At 43.5% G+C, this 20,294-nt stretch overlaps 1 protein-coding gene across 3 annotated transcripts in view; it reads right to left on the bottom strand.

Moving 5' to 3' along the window:
* The window catches only part of MSANTD2 (Myb/SANT DNA binding domain containing 2), a gene marked incomplete at its 5' end in the record, with an annotated part of 74,448 nt that overhangs the window by 42,528 nt on the left and 11,626 nt on the right, over positions 1–20,294 (bottom strand). For 2 of the 3 annotated variants that reach the window (XM_083368658.1, XM_083368659.1), the window contains 2 exons: positions 15,997–18,406; positions 20,019–20,079. The exons of the other annotated variant lie outside the window; for it this stretch is intronic. In XM_083368658.1, coding sequence (XP_083224784.1) covers positions 17,554–18,406; positions 20,019–20,079 — 914 coding nt within the window. In that variant the 3' untranslated portion in view covers positions 15,997–17,553. Of the gene's footprint in view, positions 1–15,996; positions 18,407–20,018; positions 20,080–20,294 lie in introns of those variants that run through there. 3 annotated transcript variants of the gene reach the window in all.

Below are 20,294 nucleotides of genomic sequence, written 5' to 3'. Positions count from 1 at the left end.
AAGGCAACCGCTTGAAAACCTCCTGTTTCTTGGTTCGTGTCTTGTTCTATTTGTTTTTGTAGCAATAAATTTGGCAGGAGTAATTCCAGCCTCTTGCCTTCTTGTAAAAGGGGTTGTCCCTGCCTTTTCTGCAGGGCCGGTAGCAGGCTGGTAAAGAACAGTGCAGGATGCTGAACTAGAATTGGGAATTATAGTTTGGAGCTGGGTGCTATCCCTCCTCACTTGACCTTCCTCCTAGAGAATCTTCTCGTAAGAACCAAGAAGGCACTGCAAGAACAGAACCAAAAGGAGAATGAGAAATGTCCCCTTTTATTCCTGGAGGAAAGGTTGACAAATATTCAGCCTCCTCTGAGTTGAGGTTGGCTTCAGGGGGCTTCCTGTAAATTATTCAGAAGGGATTAATTTTAGATTTCTCCCAGGATAACAGAATAACAGAGTTGGAAGAGATCTTGGAGGTCATCTAGTCCAACCCCCCTGCTCAAGCAGGAAACCCTATACCATTTCAGACAAATGGCTGTCCAGTCTCTTCTTAAAAAAACCTCCAGTGTTGGAGCACCCACAACCTCTGGAGGCAAGTCGTTCCACAGATTGTTCTATCTGTCAGGAAATTTCTCCTTTTCAAACTTCTTTGAAAAGAAGCTTTTCAAACTTCTCATTCTAGCCCGTTACCCTGGGATTCCTGTCTGATCTCCCCACAGACCAACCAGACCCAATCCTGGAATAGTAATGTACTAAATAAACAACTTCTCATCATTTCATACAACTTTGAATCCCAAAGCCAGGAGCAATTTAAGGACCCCTCCCCTCCTGATGTTACCGGAGGCCTAGTTTGCACGTCTATTGCATGTGTTTGGTCTCCCCTGAAAATTTAAAAAAGTCTTATGTGAGAGATACGTTGAATTTCCACCTCCCAATAATGTAAGAAGAAAGCAAACCGTGCTAGTTATGAAGAGGGATTCTTCACCATCCTTGCTTCTCCTACCCATTCCTCTCATTTTAAAATATATACGTACACTGCCCTTCATTTCAGTTTACAGGAAGAAACATCCACTCCTTAAATTTTTTTTTTAGAAATATTTAGAAAAAAGATGAGAGAGGAAGAAAAAGACAAGAAAAGCATCAGCAGGAATTAAAAGCCCATTAAGCAAGAACATTTTTGAGCTTCCGTTATTTTATTTTATTTTTTTAAAGATAATTAAACAACAGCAAGCCACCAGACATTAATCATTTAAACATATAAAAATCTAAAAACACAAATCTCAAAAATAGGATTTGGGGCATTTCACGTAATTCCTGAGCATAGGTTTCCAATCAGATGTCCCCTCCTCCCCCCTAAGCTATTAAACGTTTTGGAATTAAAGGATGAAGATGGATTTCATTTGGTGCTCTTGCTCTGTGAAAGTAAGATGCTTACACAATATGAAACCAAGACAAAATTAAAGCGAGAGTGCTGTGCGCTTCCCCCTTGGCTGTGACATCCACTTGATGGATTTCTGCTGTTACACGCACATTAATAAGTGCAAATTTCACCGATCAGGGTAAGAAGCCATCCAAGCAGCAAATGATAAAGTCACTTTTTCTTCCCATCCTTCTAAGCCGATAAATCTGTTATTAGCTCTCCTCGGTCAAAATGGGAATTTCCTATTCTGCTTCAGTACAAAGTGGGTGGGTGGGTAGGGACAACAGAAGCGGAACATTTGTTTGTGAGTAGTGACTATTTATAAAATTAACAGATATGAGTTGGCCTTAAGCAGAACGCTTGTTGAGAAAGTCCCTTGTTATATTTCTCACGACCCTAGGGCAGGAGGAACTTTTAAAACTCGAGAGAGTTTAAAAAAATAATAATGAAAAAAGTGACTTCTCCGTTCATACCCAAAACAAGGCTTTTAACTCTCACTCTTCCAAAAGGGAGACACGCTTGCTTTAATATGATATTAATAGGTTGGCTCACAGGAATATCGGAAACACCCCAATTTCCCTCCTTTTCGGCTAATAGCCAATATTCTCTCCAGATTCACTGAAGGTCCAAAATCTATACAAGAGCAGAGGAACATAAGGCACTCGAGATGGTTTGCTGCTTCCCAGGTTTTGTTAATATGGACCTTCTTTGTTTTCTGTAAAGAAGATTATTTCAGGTCCATCCTTGTCATTTCCAGGTTAGCAGAACTTTAGGAACGGTAAAAAAAGCATCTGGATCACTCGCCTTGTGGCCAGTCGAAACTGAGCACGCAAAACAAGGCAGATCAGAGGGGCAATTCCAAACCACTTTCTCCATACCTATCTGATTGCCATCTTTGACTTCAAAGGGACCCAAGGATGATGTCCAACACTAGCCCGAATTCACTCATTGCGCTAAGCTTCAGTTTCTCGAGTTAATCATGGTGGTTCATACACCACACTAATCCATCAACCATGACTTATAACCAGGTGGAACAAGATTTCTGTAACAACCACATCCTACATTGTAGTTTACTGGGTACGTGAACCCATCCTCTTGATTAGCGTGGCACAAATTATTACCATTGGCAGCGAGCATTAACCAAGACCTAAAAGATGGAAAGGCAAGCAGGAAGGCCATCAGAGGATCATCAAGGGCTCAGAAGCTGATCGGATGATAGTTTTGGACCGATAGCAGTTGGAAGCTTTTCCTTCTTCCATCGCCCAGTTACCTGGTGAAAGGACATGTGGGAATGAGATGGGGCAAATGATCGCAAACAAAGGAACAGTCAGATAAAAGGCAGTTTAGCCCAGGGGTGTCAAACTCAATTTCATTGAGGGCCGCATCAGCATTGCGGTTGCCCTCAGGGGGCTGGGTGGGTGTGGCCAGGGTGGGCGTGGCCTACTGGGTGGGCGTGGCTAGAGTGCGTATGGCCTACTGGGTGGGCGTGGCCAGCTCTACATCATTCGCATCAAGGGTGCCTATGGGGGCCTGGGCAGGAGTGGGACAGATCTGAGGGTCTCTGGCAGAAGGAGGGTCTCTGGGCCAGGGCCAAGGCAGCGGGGGCCATTCCCTCAGTTTCCAGGATGGCTTTGCCGGCCGCATGAAACCACTTCATGGGCCGGATCTGGCCCCCGGGCCTTGTGTTTGACATGTCTGGTTTAGCCCATAGCTGGAATGTGAGTGGGGCAAAAGACTCAGAAGAAGAGGCCCTGTTTAGTTTTGGGGCTGTAAAGGGGACAGGAGGAAACAAGTACTTTCAGATTTACAAGATTCCATTGATGTAACCTTACAACAAAGTAGAATTATTTCATCCGGTTGTAATAAAGGCGAATTATGTGTAGCTCGGGCTATGGTGCTCTCTGAGCTTGGTTGTTTCCTTGAAGAGGTTTCCTTACCAAACTAGGTAATATCATTACTAGCACCTAACCAGTTACCTAATGAAATGTCAGCAAGAAACCAACCAAGCTCAGAGAGCCTCAAAGGCCCCCACACGTGTCTGGTCTACCTTGTAAGGGCTGCAACCTGTCACTGGAGTTTTTTTTAGAGCCAAATTATCTTCTTCTGAGTTAATTCTTCCATGTGACAGGTGGAACCATTCTCATCCCCAGAAGACAGTCGGTTCTGAAAGTGGAACAGAAGTGGGACAGAAGAGCTTCATCCCGACCAGTGGCTAAGACACTTCAGATTTCATTCTCAGGATAAAAGAAGTAGATGAAGTAAATTTCCTATTTATTGTGTTACAACTTTATAGATTGTTTCTGTTGTGGTCCGACTCTTTCCCTTTATGTCCTATTTTCATTTTTAAGAGTGCTGGGAGACCCCCGCTTCTTCCCTGCCCTCTCCACAGTCAGCTTCTTAGCACCTTGGCATTGATTGTTCTTTCACATCATACGCATGAAATGAGAAAAAGAACAGAACTTCTGGATCAGAAAAATTAAATACCAATATACAATTTCAGTTACTTTACCAAAGGTGTCTAGTTAGTGCATTGCCCATTTGGTCAAGAATTTTGTTTTTACGCAGAAACATAACACACAACTGGATTTATCCACTTGTCAATTACATATTCTTGATGCTGCCCCTTGTTCTTCCCTCTGCCCAGTTAAGAATATTGTTATAGGATCCTGGGTATCCAAGCCAGAAGTGAAAACATGGGCCCACCCAATCTATTCTCTTGGGAGAAACCGAACATGTTCCCAGCCTCATGACTTAGAGCGTCATTGCATTCATTTCCTTTGAAAGCTATCTCTCTCACACACACACACAAATGACTTCCTTTACAGGGAAGCAGTTATACCAAGTCTCAGAACTCTGACTTGTAATATTCTTGATCATGTAGGACTTGGGGGGTGGGAAAGAGAGAGAGAAGTAAAGATGTTAGGATATTACAGCACTAACCAAAGGCACATGATTTCATTCTAATTATTTAGGAACATGCCTAAGATCCTTCTAGATTTAATATTTATGAGAACAGGGTTCTGGAGCTCAAATAACCCCATGCCCACCAAGTCATTTTTTTCATCCTGGTCATCCTTCTTTAGATCTTAACAGACCATTTCTTAAGCTATAGACTTAAGTCATCATTTCCATCCTGGTTATTATTCTTCAGAGCTTAACAGACCTTTTTACAAGCTATAGGCCTGCTAGACTGGAGGCTAAAACGTATAAGGAAGAGTTGTTGAAATTAGGTATGTCTAGTTTAATGAAAAGAAGGATGAGGGGAGACATAATAGCAGCGTTTCAATGTCTCAGGGGCTTCCACAAAGAAGAGGGAGTCAAGCTATTCTCCAAAGCACCTGAAGGCAGGACAAGAAGCAATGGATGGAAGCTCACCAAAGAGAGAAGCAACCTAGAACTAAGGAGAAATTTCCTGTCAGTGAGAACAATTAATCAGTGGGATAACCTGCATCCAGAAGCTGTGAATGCTCCGACACTGGAAGTTTTTAAGAAGAGACTGGACAGCCATTTGTCTGAAATGGTATAGGGTTGGACTAGATGACCTCCAAGGTTATTTCCATCATCATCATCATATTATTAATTATATTATTATTATTATTATTATTATTATTATTATTATTATTATTATTATTATTATTATTATTATATGCTGAAGCCTTAGATGCAAGTCCATCTCACTTTTCACATTTCCCTTCATCAAAGCATTGCAGACTGATTCAGAAAGACAAGTGAGAAAATATTAGCATCAAAGAGGTTATGATTAGCACTCTAGCACCTTAGAAATTATCGTTCTGTAGAGAGGTAGCCTTCATCGGGGCCAAGTTGAATTCTCACATTGGGGACTGAGTTGAGACACTGTGGTCTGGTTAAACATATTGACTCCAGTGAGGTTTTTTAATAATAATAATAATAATAATAATAATAATAATAATAATAATAATAATAATAATAATAATAATAATAATACCAGCATGCAACTTTGAACTTTTCTAGTCTAAAGTCTTGGAGATATTATTTGGATATAAACAGTAAAAATGAACTCTCACCTGGGAGCTTGAAAGATTTTTTCCCCCCAATATTCAACAGTGTTATTGACTTTTTAAAAAGCGATGCAGCTTTACTTAGCAGGTTTTGCTGTTCTACAAAAACCTCGCTCTTCATCAACAATGTACAACAGGGAAGACAAGGAACAGAGACTATCTTGGTCTGAATTCTGTTTCTCCCAGAACCTCTGACCTTTGTATGGCACCCAAGGTGCTTTCTCTTCTAAAGCTTTACTGGTAGACACAGATCAGGGTCTGTTACCCACATCCCTATGGAGATCTCCTTAGGTGGTCACCAATTGTCACAATTTTTTTTAATACTGTATTTTTCTCACCAAAAATAATAATAGGATGCTAGCCCTGCCACAACAAGCAGGGACTTGTAGAAGCACCACTGACATATATTCAACACTCTAAATGAGTCCAGGATTCAACGGATTCAAAAGCCACGTAGTGCATCAAATGTAGCCCTTTCCAATTCAACAAATTCAAAAGCCACGTAGTGCATCAAATGTAGCCCTTTCCATCCTCACCCTTATGCACAAGCTGTGAAAACCATTGTCTCTTCCCCACTCACTGGGTTTTCTCGTACAACCAGGATTGATGGGCCAATTGCAATCCTCAATCCGACCACAGGAATATCTCGTTTAAGAAGAAATCCTGGTTTCACAGAAAATTTTCATGATATTATTAGCTCGAGCGTTTCTGGCATTTAAACAATGTTTGACAGAGATTATCAGTTGTGCCCAAATGAAGAGTTTACAGTCCAAGTTTTAACAGAACAAACAAAGGTGCATGAAAGAGCCCTGGTTCACAAAGGCAGAAAGCCAAGCTGGCTTTAAAGTGGGTGCCCCATTTTCACTCTCCAAAACCGGAAAGCTTGTAAAGAGTTGGAACGCAGGAGGAAGCAAACTGGTGCTCTCCAGATAGCCTGGACTACAACTCCCATATGCCTCACACCACTTGGCCCTTCTGACTGAAGGTCAGGCAAATGATAGCCCAAGGATCTGAGTTAAGAGCAAGTGTTAAGAGTTTGCCTCAATCTTGAGGACATTTCTTTTCTTGTCCCCTCACCCTCACCGAACCCTATCCCTTAGAATCCATAGATGGCTCAAACCTTATTATCTATTGCACATCGTTGTCGTCATCATCATCATTTTAGCCATTGTCTATCCCAGGGGTCTTCAACCTTGGCAACTTTAAGACTTGTGGACTTCAACTCCCAGAATTCCTCAGCCAGTCTTAAAGTTGCCAAGTTTGAAGATCCCTGGTCTATCCACTGCAGGTTGAAGGCTTCTTCGGCATATTTCCAACCTATACAGTCCTGAACCTATTTGCATTTACCTTCCACAATTCTTCTGAGGACTCAAGGCAATCTGCTCGGTGTGACTGAGTTCTCCTCTAATGTTACTTCCCAAAATAGGTTAGGTAACTTGGAGTGAAACAGAGTGACTGGCTAAAAGTTACTAAGAGCGCTCCACAATGTAGAGGGATGGTGGGGGGGGGGGGAGAGAGGACTTGAAAATAGGTTTCCAAAGTCCAACACTTGAAACGTTATACTTTTCACATTGTACTTTCCTAGCAGATCACCATTCATGGGATCTGCAGAACCTGGCATAGTATCTCCAAGGTTTTCACACAGTCACTGTGCCCTCAACCTTTTCTTCCACATGACTAGTAGACATGACTTTCTTCCATCTACAAACCTACCAGAGAAAATTCAGGCTAAAAGAAGAAGAAGAAAATGAAATAATTCCACAATGCCTGGAATTCTGGGGACCTTTCATCTGAAAGGTCTATTACTAACGGATGCATGTTTTGGTTTTTTTTCTTATTAAAAGGCAAACCAACTGGATTAAAACGAACATTCTTGATTGCTATGCAGGATCTGGGGACATTGCAGAAAAAGGATCCATGATGTAAGGGGTGGTCTTTGTTGATTTCTCCATATAAAGCAGGAAGGGGAAAGCAAAGAAAGGGAGATAGGAATCAGCCTTTCATTCCAGATAAATTATTATCGAAGTTGGCAGGGCAGGTAGATAATTTTAATACCCGGGTTTAATAGGCTGATGAACGACATGCTTTAAATTGCCTGGGAAGAAACACTGTTTCTGGGGTTTTTTTTTAGGGAAGGGAAAACAAATCTCTAAAGAACACAAAAATTCCAGCACCTGTAACTATGAGTATATTTAGCCAACTGCTTACTGAAATAGATAAGCGAATGAGGCCACTTTAGATCATGGAAACGCTCAATCATGCCAGTTTGGCTACTCACAGAGGCCACTGGTTCATCACCCACCCCTTCTTTTAGGCGATCATGTGAGTGCCTTCCCCCCACCCCTCACCCCCACGGCCTGAGGTCCAACTCTAGAAGTGCCAGAGAAGCTGGCATCTTCCTTTAAGGATCTTCGGCCAGACACGTTACATTTGCAAAGCAGCGATTGTCAACTCCTCCGTTAAGACTATTCCTAGCCGATGTGCTTAAGAGAACTCCGCCGGTGCTGATGGAAAAGCAAAATAATAGTAAAAAGGACTAGGAAGGCAAAGCGGCGAACTTACGCAGGACTACAGCGGATCTAACTGGGTTCCGCAGAAACCAAAGCAGGTTGCCCAATTAGCCTATACCTGAAGAAATGCTCCACAAAGTTAGCTTTCTCCTGCAAACCATGTTGCCCATATCTAGCGACGGGGGGGGGGGAACAGCTGGGGGGGGCGCTCAGGCTCTGTGTGATTATAGTGACATACACATACACACCCCGGGCAGGCAAAGGCTGCGCCCCTAAGCTGGGAACTTAAAAGGACGGGCGATAGCGTCCCAGCGCAAACCCAGCTGCGCCTTCTCACGCGTTGCTAATCCAGAGTCTTTTTGCTTGGGCTGACAGTCGCTAGCCAGGATTCGGGAGGGGCCTTTCCCTCAATCAAGCAGGTGGAGAACACCCCAACCCAGCTCCCCAATTTTTCCAGCAGCCCCCTCCTCCTCAATTGCCCAGAGCCCATCACCCCTCCCTTGTTCAGTGGCAGCGGCTAAACCCGCGCAATTCCCCTCGTCCGCCCTTCCCAGCTGCCGCCTCCTCCTCCTCCTCCTCCTCCTCTCCTCAGCGGGGTCTTTGTAGACTGATCCTAGGTTACTCCTAGGTTACTCCTAGGTTACTCTCAGCAGGACTTGCCTCCCAAGGGGGCGCCGACCTGGGAAGTTTGCAACCTCCAGAAACTCCCGCGGGAGAAAACTCCGGGCATCCCACCCACCTCCGCGTTCCTCCTTCCTCGACGGAATACTCAGGATCGCAAGCCGCGACGGGTAAAGGATCGGCGCTTGACTCCCCAACCCAAGCCCCCCCCCCGCCCGGCCGCCCTCCTCCTCCTCCTCCTCCTCCCCCTCTTCGCAGCCCCTCACTCACCCAGCAGAGCCGCTATCCCGAGCGCCAGCGCCAACGGCTCCATTGCGCCGGCTCCCCACCCCGGAGAAAGAGCCGGGGCGCAGCGCTCGTCCCGCTCGCCCGCAGGAGAAAGCCGGAGTAGCAGGTGCAGCTGCCGGAGCCCGCGAGCGCGCAGGAAGGCGGGGGAGGAGCTCTCCAGGTGGGGCGTGGCCAGCAGGTGGCGTAGGGGGAGGAGCCCCGGAGCGAGGGGGAGGGGCGGACCTATCAGGTGGAAAAGGGGAGGGGCGTGGCCCCCACAGGTGAAGACAGAGGGGCTGGGGAGGACGGGGAGGGGAGAGCGAGGCAGGGCTGGGGAGGGGCAGTTGGGAATTCCGTTGTGCAGGGTGGCTTTTGATTTGACGTGGTTATTTATATCCAAACTTCTAACTCGGGAGTCCTCAACCTTGGCAACTTTCAAGACTTGTGGACTTCAACTCCCAGAATTCCTCAGCCAGCAGGTGGCTGAGGAATTCTGGGAGTTGAAGTCCACAAGTTGCCAAGGTTGAGGACCCCTCATCTAACTCAAGGCGGTCCAATCTTGGCTACAGTAAGACTTGTGGACTTCAACTCCCAGAATTCCCCAGCCAGCATGGCTGGCTGGGGAAATTCTGGGAGTTGAAGTCCGCAGGTCTTAAAGTGGCCAAGATTGGACATCCCCGATCTAACTCAATGCAAAGACTGATGCTGCTGCAGGAGAAGTTGGCTTGGGCGCTGAGACCATGAAGCCCAGACGGGGAAACGACATACAGACCTGTTAGGGAGCTTTGCTCATCAGAGCTCTTCAGCCAGGGAAAACAAACAAACGAAAATGGGTAATATACACCAAAGAAGAAAACGGATAGATTGGCGATTTCACAGCTACGCCACAATTGGTGGGATTCATTTGGTAAGCAAGAAAGCATGGCTTAGGAACCATACCGGTCGGCTCATAGAATCGACTAAGCTAGAAATAAAGGAAGAGTGTTGTAGCTTCGTGTTTTTTTTCAACCTTGGCAACTTTAAGACAATTCCTAGATTGATCTATTGGGGTGGGGGGGAGAATATGTCTTCAAAGTTATTTTGAAATTCAGTCTGTAGTTAACTAGAAGAAAAAGTTCCTTCATCCACAAGCTTCCAACACCAATTCATCAAAACCTCAGTAAGGTTTGAAAACAAACCATCATTCCATGCCCTCCAGAATACCATCCCCTTCCCAAAAGTTCATTTAAATAGGCATTCCTCCCCCCCCCAACCCAAATGCCTCTATATAAATGAATTCTTAAAATTTAGCCCTGATCAGGCCTGGATCAGAGTGGGTGAAAGATTCCTCTGTAAAGTTTTTTTTTCCAATGACAGATTTTTCTAAACTTTTTTTGATGATCCAATTCAGATACAGTATTTTTACTGTATCTTCTATTTGTCACGGATCCGATAGATGAAACCCAGTAAAGAACTTCAAGGCAAGAATTCTTCCTTAGAGAACATTTTATTCAGGAAACAAAGTATCGGCACTACACAGTTGATCCCAAAACTACATTCCCTTCGCCCAGATACAAAGTAACAAATTGCAAGTCCCACCCCTAGGAAGCAGTCATAAATCACATTCTCCAATTAGCCAGGAGCGCGGGCTCTACCCCCAGCTCCTCAGCCCACCGAAACGTTATCGGTTTGCGGCCTTGAGTTCCCACGGAGCAGCATTATTGTTTGTACAAGCTGGCCTAGCCTGATGGGGATCGGTGGGGTTGTTTTATTTTTGGTCTCTTAATTTTATCTTGGGATTTTTAGAATTGTACTCCTATTGCTTTAACTAGGGCAACTGTTTAATCTCTTTTTAATGTTTGTATTTGGTATTTTATTCTGCCCTGTGAACCGCCCTGAGTCCTCAGGGAGAAGGGCGGTATATAAATGTTATTAAATTAAATTAAATTAAATTATTATGGCTAGCTGAGCCCAGCCATTCACCCCACCCCCACTTCAACACCTAATTTCTAAACAGAAGAAAAAGCACATTAAAAGCAAAGTAAAAATGGCCACAATGAGCAGGAGCATCCAATGTTACTGTGTTGACACTATTGTTGTATTACTGCATATAAGCTGCTTGGAACTATAACGAGTTAGGACAGTCTGTAAATCTCATAAATACACCTTGCAGAAAGGGTAGCGGGAAGCTACTTCAGAACGGTTCCAAAATACATCCGTGGATCTGTTGTACAGTCACCTAGGGTTGAGCTCAACAATAAGGACTTTGCTTCATCTATGTGAACCCAGCTATTATGAAGCAATGTAAAGAATACAACCTGGGCTGGTAACTTTCCTACCCCTTTTCTAGTTGAACACAAGTCTTTTGGGTTGTGTGTATATATATAAAAAATAACTGCTGTCGGTTATATTTTAAAGGCTATTTTTATGAAGCTATTCTGACTAAGTTCATCCAGCTTCCCTCCAAATCTTTCAAACTGCAGCTCCCATTAGCATTGGCCAAGTGTTAGAGCTTCTTTCTTTACGGAGAGTCCAATGCACATTACCCCTAACCTCCAACTGCTCATGGTTCTTAGGTTATGGGGTTTGTAGTGCAAAACACCTGGAAGAAGCATTAGAAGAGCTAATCTATTCATTAGCTAACCTTGGAATAATGACACACCCGTCAAGAAATGAATCACAAGACAGAAAACAAAAATTGGAGTTTCTTTTGATGCACATATCTCTGGTAATCCTCACGTGACTTCATTTAAGTCCCCCCTCCCACCCCATACTTAGAAAAGTAACAGATTTAGTCCCCCTTTCAGTGTTCTGCTGAGATAAGTAATAGATGGAGAAGTTAACCTCTGAACGAAAGCAGCCAATGTCTGCTTCCAGCTTCCAGACTAATCAGATTTGGACAGCAGAGTAACAAATTTAACATGTTCTTAAATCAGGATTTAACCAAATCTCCAAATATGGGCAGATTAGAACTGCAGGGACCCATGCTCAGTAATCTACAGCATGTCATTCTCAATCCTCCCTGTCAAAGAGTTCTTGAAGATCTCGATTCAGAAGGAAAACTGTGGTGCTGAGGCATTCCCAGTTCTATCGTATTCTGGTTGGACACGGAACCACTGATTGGTTCAAAATTGGGAAAGGAGTCCGGCAAGGCTGTATACTGTCGCCCTGCCTATTTAACTTATATGCAGAGCACATCATGAGAAAGGCAGGGCTAGATGAATCAAAAGTTGGAATTAAGATTGCCGGAAGAAATATCAACAACCTAAGATACGCAGATGATACCACTCTAATGGCAGAAAGTGAAGAAGAACTAAAGAGCCTCTTGTTGCGGGTGAAGAAGGAGAGTGCAAAACTTGGGTTGAAACTTAACATTAAGAAAACCAAGATCATGGCATCTGGCCCTCTCAATTCTTGGCAAATAGATGGGGAAGAAATGGAGGTAGTGACAGATTTTATTTTCCTGGGCTCCAAGATCACTGCAGATGGGGACTGTAGCCAAGAAATTAAAAGACGCTTGCTCCTGGGGAGGAAAGCCATGGCAAATCTAGACAGCACACTAAAAAGCAGAGACATCACCCTGTCAACAAAAGTACGTATAGTCAAGGCTATGGTCTTCCCAGTTGCAATGTATGGCAGTGAAAGTTGGACCATAAGAAAGGCTGAGCGCCAAAGAATTGAGGCCTTTGAACTATGGTGCTGGAGAAGACTCCTGCGAGTCCCTTGGACTGCAAGACGATCAAACCGGTCAGTCCTAGAGGAGATCAATCCTGACTGCTCTTTAGAAGGCCAGATCCTGAAGCTAAAACTCAAATACTTTGGCCACCTAATGAGAAGGAAGGACTCACTGGAGAAGAGCCTAATGCTGGGAAAGATCGAGGGCAATAGAAGAAGGGGACGACAGAGAATGAGGTGGCTGGATGGAGTCACTGAAGCAGTAGGTGTGAGCTTAAATGGACTACAGAAGATGGTAGAAGACAGGAAGGCCTGGAGGAATGTTGTCCATAGGGTCGCGATGGGTCGGACACGACTTCGCAGCTAACAACAACAACAATCGTATTCTGGTTAGCATGCTGTGCTCCACACATGCAGAAAAACTGCCTTCAAACAAGTCAAGTCACTGGCAGATTTCCCCTTGGGAGTACGTGTTTTTTTGGGGTTTTTTTTGTAGCTGGAGTGATACTTTTTCTATATTGAGAGAGGTTACCCAGCCAGTGAAGCAGTGATGCTAGAATGCCCTTGAAATGGGTGGGATTTATATAGGGCTTCAAAACCGATCCCTTTTAAAGGCATTATAGCATCACTGCCCCACTGGCAGAGAGGAGAGAGGAGAGAGAGAGAGAGAGAGAGAGAGAGAGAGAGAGAGAGAGAGAGAGAGAGAGAGAGGGAGAGGGAGAGAGAGAGAAGAGAGAGAGAGAGAGAGAGAGAGAGAGAGAGAGAGAGAAAGAAAGAAATATACACATATATCTACAGTATACCTACATATACATGTTTGTGTATGTGTGTAAAATAGATTAGCATTTTTAATGTTTCTTCCAGCTCCAAATTTTTATATATACAAATAAACACACACACAGACACACAACACATATACATTTGTATTATAAAAAATTGGAGACTGCTCATCTCACCTACAAAGCAACTTGTTTAATTTTGGTCCAGGGCCAGTCATTAAAACAACAGTAAAAACAGGTACAATAAATAAAAAGAATAAAACTGCATGAAACATTCTGGAATGTTCACTTTTCGCCTGTTATTTGCAAGAAGCGCTACTAGGCAATTTCCGAATGCTACAGCTATTGATAACAGAGCCCGTCTGGTGTATTGGAGAAGGCAGGCATCAGGCTAGAAACTAAAGAAGCTGTGAGTTTTTGGCCTTGAGCCAGTCCCTCTTTCTCAGCCCTAGGAAGGAGGCAATGGCAAACCAATTTTGGAAAACTTTACCAAGAAAGTTGCCGTTCAGGCAGTCACCTGGAGACAGCAGCCTTGAAAGCACACACACCAAAAAAAAAAAAGTGCAACATGTGTAGAGGTTTCTCACATTAGTCACATCAAAGGAGATGGCATGTTGTCACAAGCTTTGGATGCCCGCTCTCCTATAGCTCCCGATTTCTTACGCTCGACCTTCAGCATGCTAAGGACCAGATGACTGCACGGAATATAAATCCTTCTATTCTCCATCATTTGATCAGAACTGAAGAAGCTTCTTGAATGAGAAGCGAAATGTTTTCAAAGAAGGTTCAAAAGGCAACTGGACTTTCTTTTGGGTCCCCCCCCACCCTTTATAACATTTTCAAAGAAAATGTTTCAAAGAAGAAGGAAAAAACCCCAAGAAAGTCCATTTGCCTTTTGAAAAGCAGTTCTGGGGACAAAGATGACTTGGATGGTTGAGAATCCCCGTAGATATCCTGATTTCCTAGCATACCTGGTGGTGATCTTGGCCACAGACTTTGGGGCAGAAGTTTCCTGCCTCCCAAAATCTCAGGAAACACAACTGCGGATCGAGGCAGCATCCCTTTTTTCCAAAAATAGGGGAGCAGGGGGAGACATTGCACCACCTTAATGTACCCAGGGTTGCCTGTTCCATTGCTTCTGAACCCTGACGCGTGTGCTACAAAGACATCACTTCCAAATCTGCCAAGAATGTTGCAATGGAGCCTCAGAAAGTTGTTCAGAGTTTAACCAACCGTGCCCTTTTCTAGAAAACTCCATTCCATTCACTCCAACTAATTCTAGTCAGCCTGCTTGGTCTTTTGCGTTTTGGTTTTTTTTGTGTTTTTTTGGGGGTGGGTGGGTTAATAAACGAAATCTTGCAAATCTCGATCAATAATGCTTATGTGCCATCACGCTGTCGTCTCTTAGCAACCACATGGATTTTCTCCTCGATCCCTTTTCCTTTTCTCTTTCCTTTTGCACAAATCACAGGGTTTTAGTAAATATGCAAATATCACCATCGTATTTTCAACATTTCTTCTATTAATATTTCTTTGGATCAGCTTAGGGAAAGTCCTGTCTTTTTCCTTCTCGGGAGAGAGCCCCCATTTTGCTTTCCAGAGTGAAGCAGATCAGCTGTTAGTATTATTAAGGGAATAAGTAGTTTGGATTCTTTTAAAAAAGTTGGCTTTTGGAAGAACCTGGAATTCTTTGTTGCATGTCGCCCCCTGCTGGCAGAAACTAAGAGAGCTTTCCGTGAAGTTTCCAAAGTTTGAACACAGGGACTCCCCAATTTACAAGTTCGTTTAGTAACCGTTCAAAGTTACAACGGCACTGGGAAAAGTGACCCATGACTTATTTTTCAGTTATGACCTTTACAGCATCCCCATGGTCATGTGATCAGAATACAGATGCTTGGCAACTGGTTCATATTTATGACGGTCACAGTGTCCCGGGATCGTGTGATTCCTTTTGTGATCTTCTGGCAAGCAAAGAAAATCGGGGAAGCCAGTTACACTTAACATTACCAATTTAACAGCTGCAGTGATTCACTTAAAAACTGTGGCAGGAAAGGTTGTAAAATGGGGTAAAGCTCCCTTAACAGCTGTCTCGCTTAGCAACATACATTGTGGGCTAAGTTGTGGCTGTAAGTCGAGGATTACCTACCTGTACAGTCAAAGAACAAATGGTAAACCTTCACTGGAAAGCCCTCCACTTGGAAAGAGGCAGGTGAGATAAGAGACGAGATTCTGAATTTTATCTTTGTGCACTTTTGTTATAATAAGGAATTCCTCACCCCCTTCTGGATTTCACTGGGTAGACACATAAAATAAGAGACAAATCACAAAATGGGCTTTTATTTTCAGAAACAGTGATTCTCCCCCATCCAGGTGAGCTCATGTTATCACCTACCGGTACTTAGTACTGCAAAACCCGAGCATGCTAGATTGAACTGATCATATATCCTGTTAGCAAAAAAGTGACATAATTACACGCAAGCTCAGACAGCAACTCTTCAAACCCCAATCCCTCCCTCCCCCCCACCCCAAAAACTATTTTCAGGTAAGCTGCTGCTATGGCGGAATTCTGCAAACTGCCAAACCCTTGTCTGCCTGTTTATGTGGATCCTGTGTGACTTTTTCCACGATCAGGTCACTGATCATTCTAGAACACCCCTTCCCTACATCTTAATTCTTTCAAGGGCGAGGGCAACTTTCTGAAATGGGGACCTGGCTTTGAAGGAAACATTTAGCGTCATTTTCAAAATGGGAATTCTAACTTTGAAATTAGGAGTCAAGAGTTGGCTTATGATAAGTTGACTTTATTGGCAGTCACCAAGCGGGAATCTGGTTCGGAGAGTACGGTAAGCTAAACTTTTTCCTGCAAGCGAAAAAACCAAGTTGGTCAGGTCCAACGGTATTGATGATGAACAAGGAGCGTTGTTTTTTTTTTCTTTTCAGAATTTGGGATGATCGTGTTGCACAAATGTGACCATCTTGGGGGAGCTAAAATAGCACGCTCAAGATCACAAATTGATCCTGATAGTGCTTTCTCCAATGAAGCATCCGCAAACTTGCAAAATTATGAGGATCCTTCAGCAAGCAGATGGAAAATAATCTTGTATACAGAACGTTGTATTTTTATTAGGAAATGTTATATTTGCTATTATTTATTCATATAATACTGTACGGATTTTGCAAGATAAGCCATCCTGAGGGCTTTTTTTTTCTTCTGAAGACAGTGCTAACATATGAATATACAGACATTCAAAATAATTAAAAAATATGTATAATAAATAAAACATTTTTTAAAAATGCCAGTACACATCTTCATAAAGATACAATCAGGCAAGAAACACATTTCTGAAAATCCACATTTGTTTGTTTTTATTTGGACTGACACATTCATTGTATGTCACAACTTCCACTGATCAATGAGGTTTGTAAAAAAACGAAATAAAAAAAAACCTGGCACTAGCCAGCAGCGCAATGGGATTTATATCAGAACATTTTAATGAGGCATTAAAAATGCTTACTCCCCTGGTCCATAACTCCCCAGTTCCCCACCCACGCCCACCTCTTTCTCAAAGCTTTGATTGTATTTGATAAAAGCATGATTTGATCAAATGCTTCCCAGCGGCCGAGTTACTTTTAACTGCCACACAGAGGTTAACTAAATATTTCTTAAAAGGCCACGGATGATTTTAATGTAAACAAAACAAAAACCAAAATAAAAGAGGTGATATGGCAACACTACTAGTAAAAGTGGGGTACACCACAGAAAGAGAGGTTTTTTGCAGGCAACACTGGTTGAAAATTGTAAGAACACTTGATGGGTAAGGAAACTGAAATGCTAAATTATATACAAGGGGTGCTGACGGTGGTGGCACTGGAAAACAGTCTTGTGTGACTGGGTTGACACTCATTATCTATTGCTTATTTATTACATAACCGTAATCACACTCGAGACACATGTGTAAAAAAATGAGACATTGTGGAAAACAGCTTTTTCATATGAAATTTAACATGTACGTTCATCCAACGTGGAATGTACCAATAGTTGTCCTATTTACAATGCTCCCTTTGAAAGTCCCTTTTCTTTATAAAACCAGTCGACTGGCCCAAGGAAGTAAACAGCATATTGGACTGACTTGAGATACACTTTTGTGAAAAAAGCCCCTAGAAGTGTCTCTCTCATTTCAGTTCGGTTAGAGCATCTGATTTTGCCCAGTCTTGTACTAATCAGATGGCCAAAATGCCACAGGTGATACTTACACGGTCCTGATCCTTATGAAGGATGAGAGTCAGTTGTTAAATTTCAAGGGGTATCCAATGGCTTTTTCCAGGCACTCCACCAAAGAGCCAGCGGAAAGGAAGTCCCTTTCTACTTCTACAAATTTAATATAAATAGACTTGGGCGAAATTCCCGGGTCCACGATACAATTCTGTGATAAAAATCCATTGATTCCAACCCACTCTTTGCTGAAGGTTTTGGTGTTGGCCTGAAAATGTAAAAACAAGCACTGCTGGAGAGTCCTGACCTCGGCGATGCCCAGGTAACAATAGATGATTCTGGCGGGCTCCATCTCCACTTTGAGGGACGCTTGCGACAAGGGCATTTCGCTTCCTCCCAGAGTTTCGTTTCCGGGCTGCTGGCTGATGCTCTCCTGATCAGGAGATGCTGGCTTCTCGTGACAATCTTCGTAGCCGATGGCATATAGACCAGGGCTCTTTGGAATGCCTCCAGGCAATAGATACTGGACAATATTTCCACCCGTTGGCTTGGAGTGAGCGATGGGGATCCAGTCAATTTCCATGTGTAACTCTAGGCATCTGGCTTCGCTAATAGTAATCTCTAAGAATTTGTAATAGACATTCTTCCAGTTCATTTTCTGGACTCTGGTCATGATGATCCTGCCCTCGGGCTTCTCCGAGTTGAAATATTCCCGGAGTCGCTTGCCAAGGGGAACTTGGGAACTGATCTCAGCGTAGTGGTAACGGATGTCCTCCTTCCACCGTGTATTATAGCCAATCCCAAATATAGCCAGTTTGTTAGAAAGGTGTAGCCGAGAAAAGTCCGCCCAACTCTGAAAGAGTTCCCATTTTAACTGGACGGATTCCAAGATCTGTACAATATTCTGCATTAGGTCGTACTTCCTTTAAATAAAAAAAAAGAACACAAGAGGACTAAGTTTTAAGGCAGGCAATTAAGAAGTTCAGAAGAAGAAAAAGACGCAATCACCAAAGGCCAATGGAGGTAAACAGGCCTATCAGATGCTAAGGACAAATGGTTGCTTAAAAAAAAAATCACAATAGTGTCTTGCAACCCTTGTCGCACGGAGCAAAGGGGTAACTCACGCTGAGCCTATATTTGCCTGCAAAATGGAACCAATTCCATTTCTGACCTCTCTAGTTTCGGACAGGAAGGACTCAAAACAGGAGAGAACCTAACTGTCCGTATGGTTGATGTGGAGCAAATTGAAGCAGCGGTCTGATTTTTTTTTAAGGCACTGTCATCATGAATGCTGTCTGGCAAATACAGGTAGTCCTTGAGTTATGACCGTAATGGAGCCTGCCGATTATGGTCATAGGCTGCAACCGTCAGTCCAATTTCACCACCTTTTTTGCGATGGTTGTTAAGGAAACCCTGCAGCTGTTAAGCAAAACGTCACAGCCGTTAAGCGAGCCCTGCAATTCGTTATGGCACCATTTTGCCACTGTATAATGGTCACATGATAGCGGGACGCTGCAAACGGCTGTAAATGTGGCCATGTTGCTGAGCACCCAAAGTGCAGTCATGTGACCATTGGGGGGAGGGGGAAGTACCATTGGAACTTCAGATCTGGGTTGTAAGTATCTTTTTGGGGGGAATCCATTGAAATTTTGAATGATCACTAAGCAGCCAGTTGTAAATTGAGGACTACTTACATCCTGAGAAGTGATAGGGATTTCTAAATGTTTGTATCTAATGCAACTACTAACAAAGCACAATCTTATAGAAAGAACCATTGTAGTGATTAAGGAGTTCAATTAAGACCAGGAAAATGCAGGTTGAAGTCTCCGCTATGGAAAGTAGAAGCTATGGAAACTTAAAAAGGTAAAGGTAAAGGTTCCCCCGCACATGTGTGCTAGTCGTTTCCGACTCTAGGGGCCGGTGCTCATCTCCGTTTCAAAGCCGAAGAGCCAGTGCTTGTCTGAGGACGTCTCCGTGGTCATGTGGCTGGCATGACTAGACGCCAAAGGCGCACGGAACGCTGTTACCTTCCCACCGGAGTGGTCCCTATTTTTCTACTTGCATTTTTACGTGCTTTCGAACTGCTAGGTTGGCAGAAGCTGGGACGTGTAACAGGCGCTCACTCTGTTACGCGGCACTCGGGATTTGACCCGCCAAACTGCCGACCTTCTGATCGACAAGCTCAGCGTCCTAACCCACTGAGCCACCGCATCCCTTTATGGAAACTTACTCTCAGCTTAATCTCCTCCTGACCTATTCTGTCTATCCAATGAGACATCTGGCTAGGCTTTTATAGTTCCTGCATTCAGGACACTGCTGATATAAACAGGGCAGTACAAACACCGCCCATACATTGCACAGCCACCCATAATATACATGCAGAGTTACTGCAACTTTCCAAGGAGATACTTCAACAGCCCAAGTTTGTATTTCAGTCCGGTTCAGCTGGAAAAACTGAGTCTGTTACATTACCCTTGGAAAAGTGGTAGCTTCAGAGTCTTAATTTACAGGCAGAACATTATTCAAATTACTTACTGAGAATCTTCTGAAGATTCCTGTTTTATCTTCAGTGATTTCTTCACTGCAGGCATTTCATCTAAAAGGTAAGGCAGAGGTTAAAATAATCCATAGTAACGGAACCTTGCTACTTTAAAAATGCAATTATATCCAGATTATAATGGTGACCAATTTCAGTATGAATGCAAGAGCCACTGTAGTTTATTATTTATGTATGCATTTAAAAAATGGAAAGGTTTCCGCTGTCCAGTCATGTCCGATTAGAACTTTATTTCACTGCACAACTCCAGTGGA

This window comes from Vipera ursinii (genome assembly GCF_947247035.1).
Source record: "Vipera ursinii genome assembly, chromosome: 8".
In the NCBI taxonomy this organism is placed as follows: domain Eukaryota; kingdom Metazoa; phylum Chordata; class Lepidosauria; order Squamata; family Viperidae; genus Vipera; species Vipera ursinii.
Note: the sequence above shows the minus strand (reverse complement) of the source record. Positions and strands in the feature narration are given on the sequence as shown.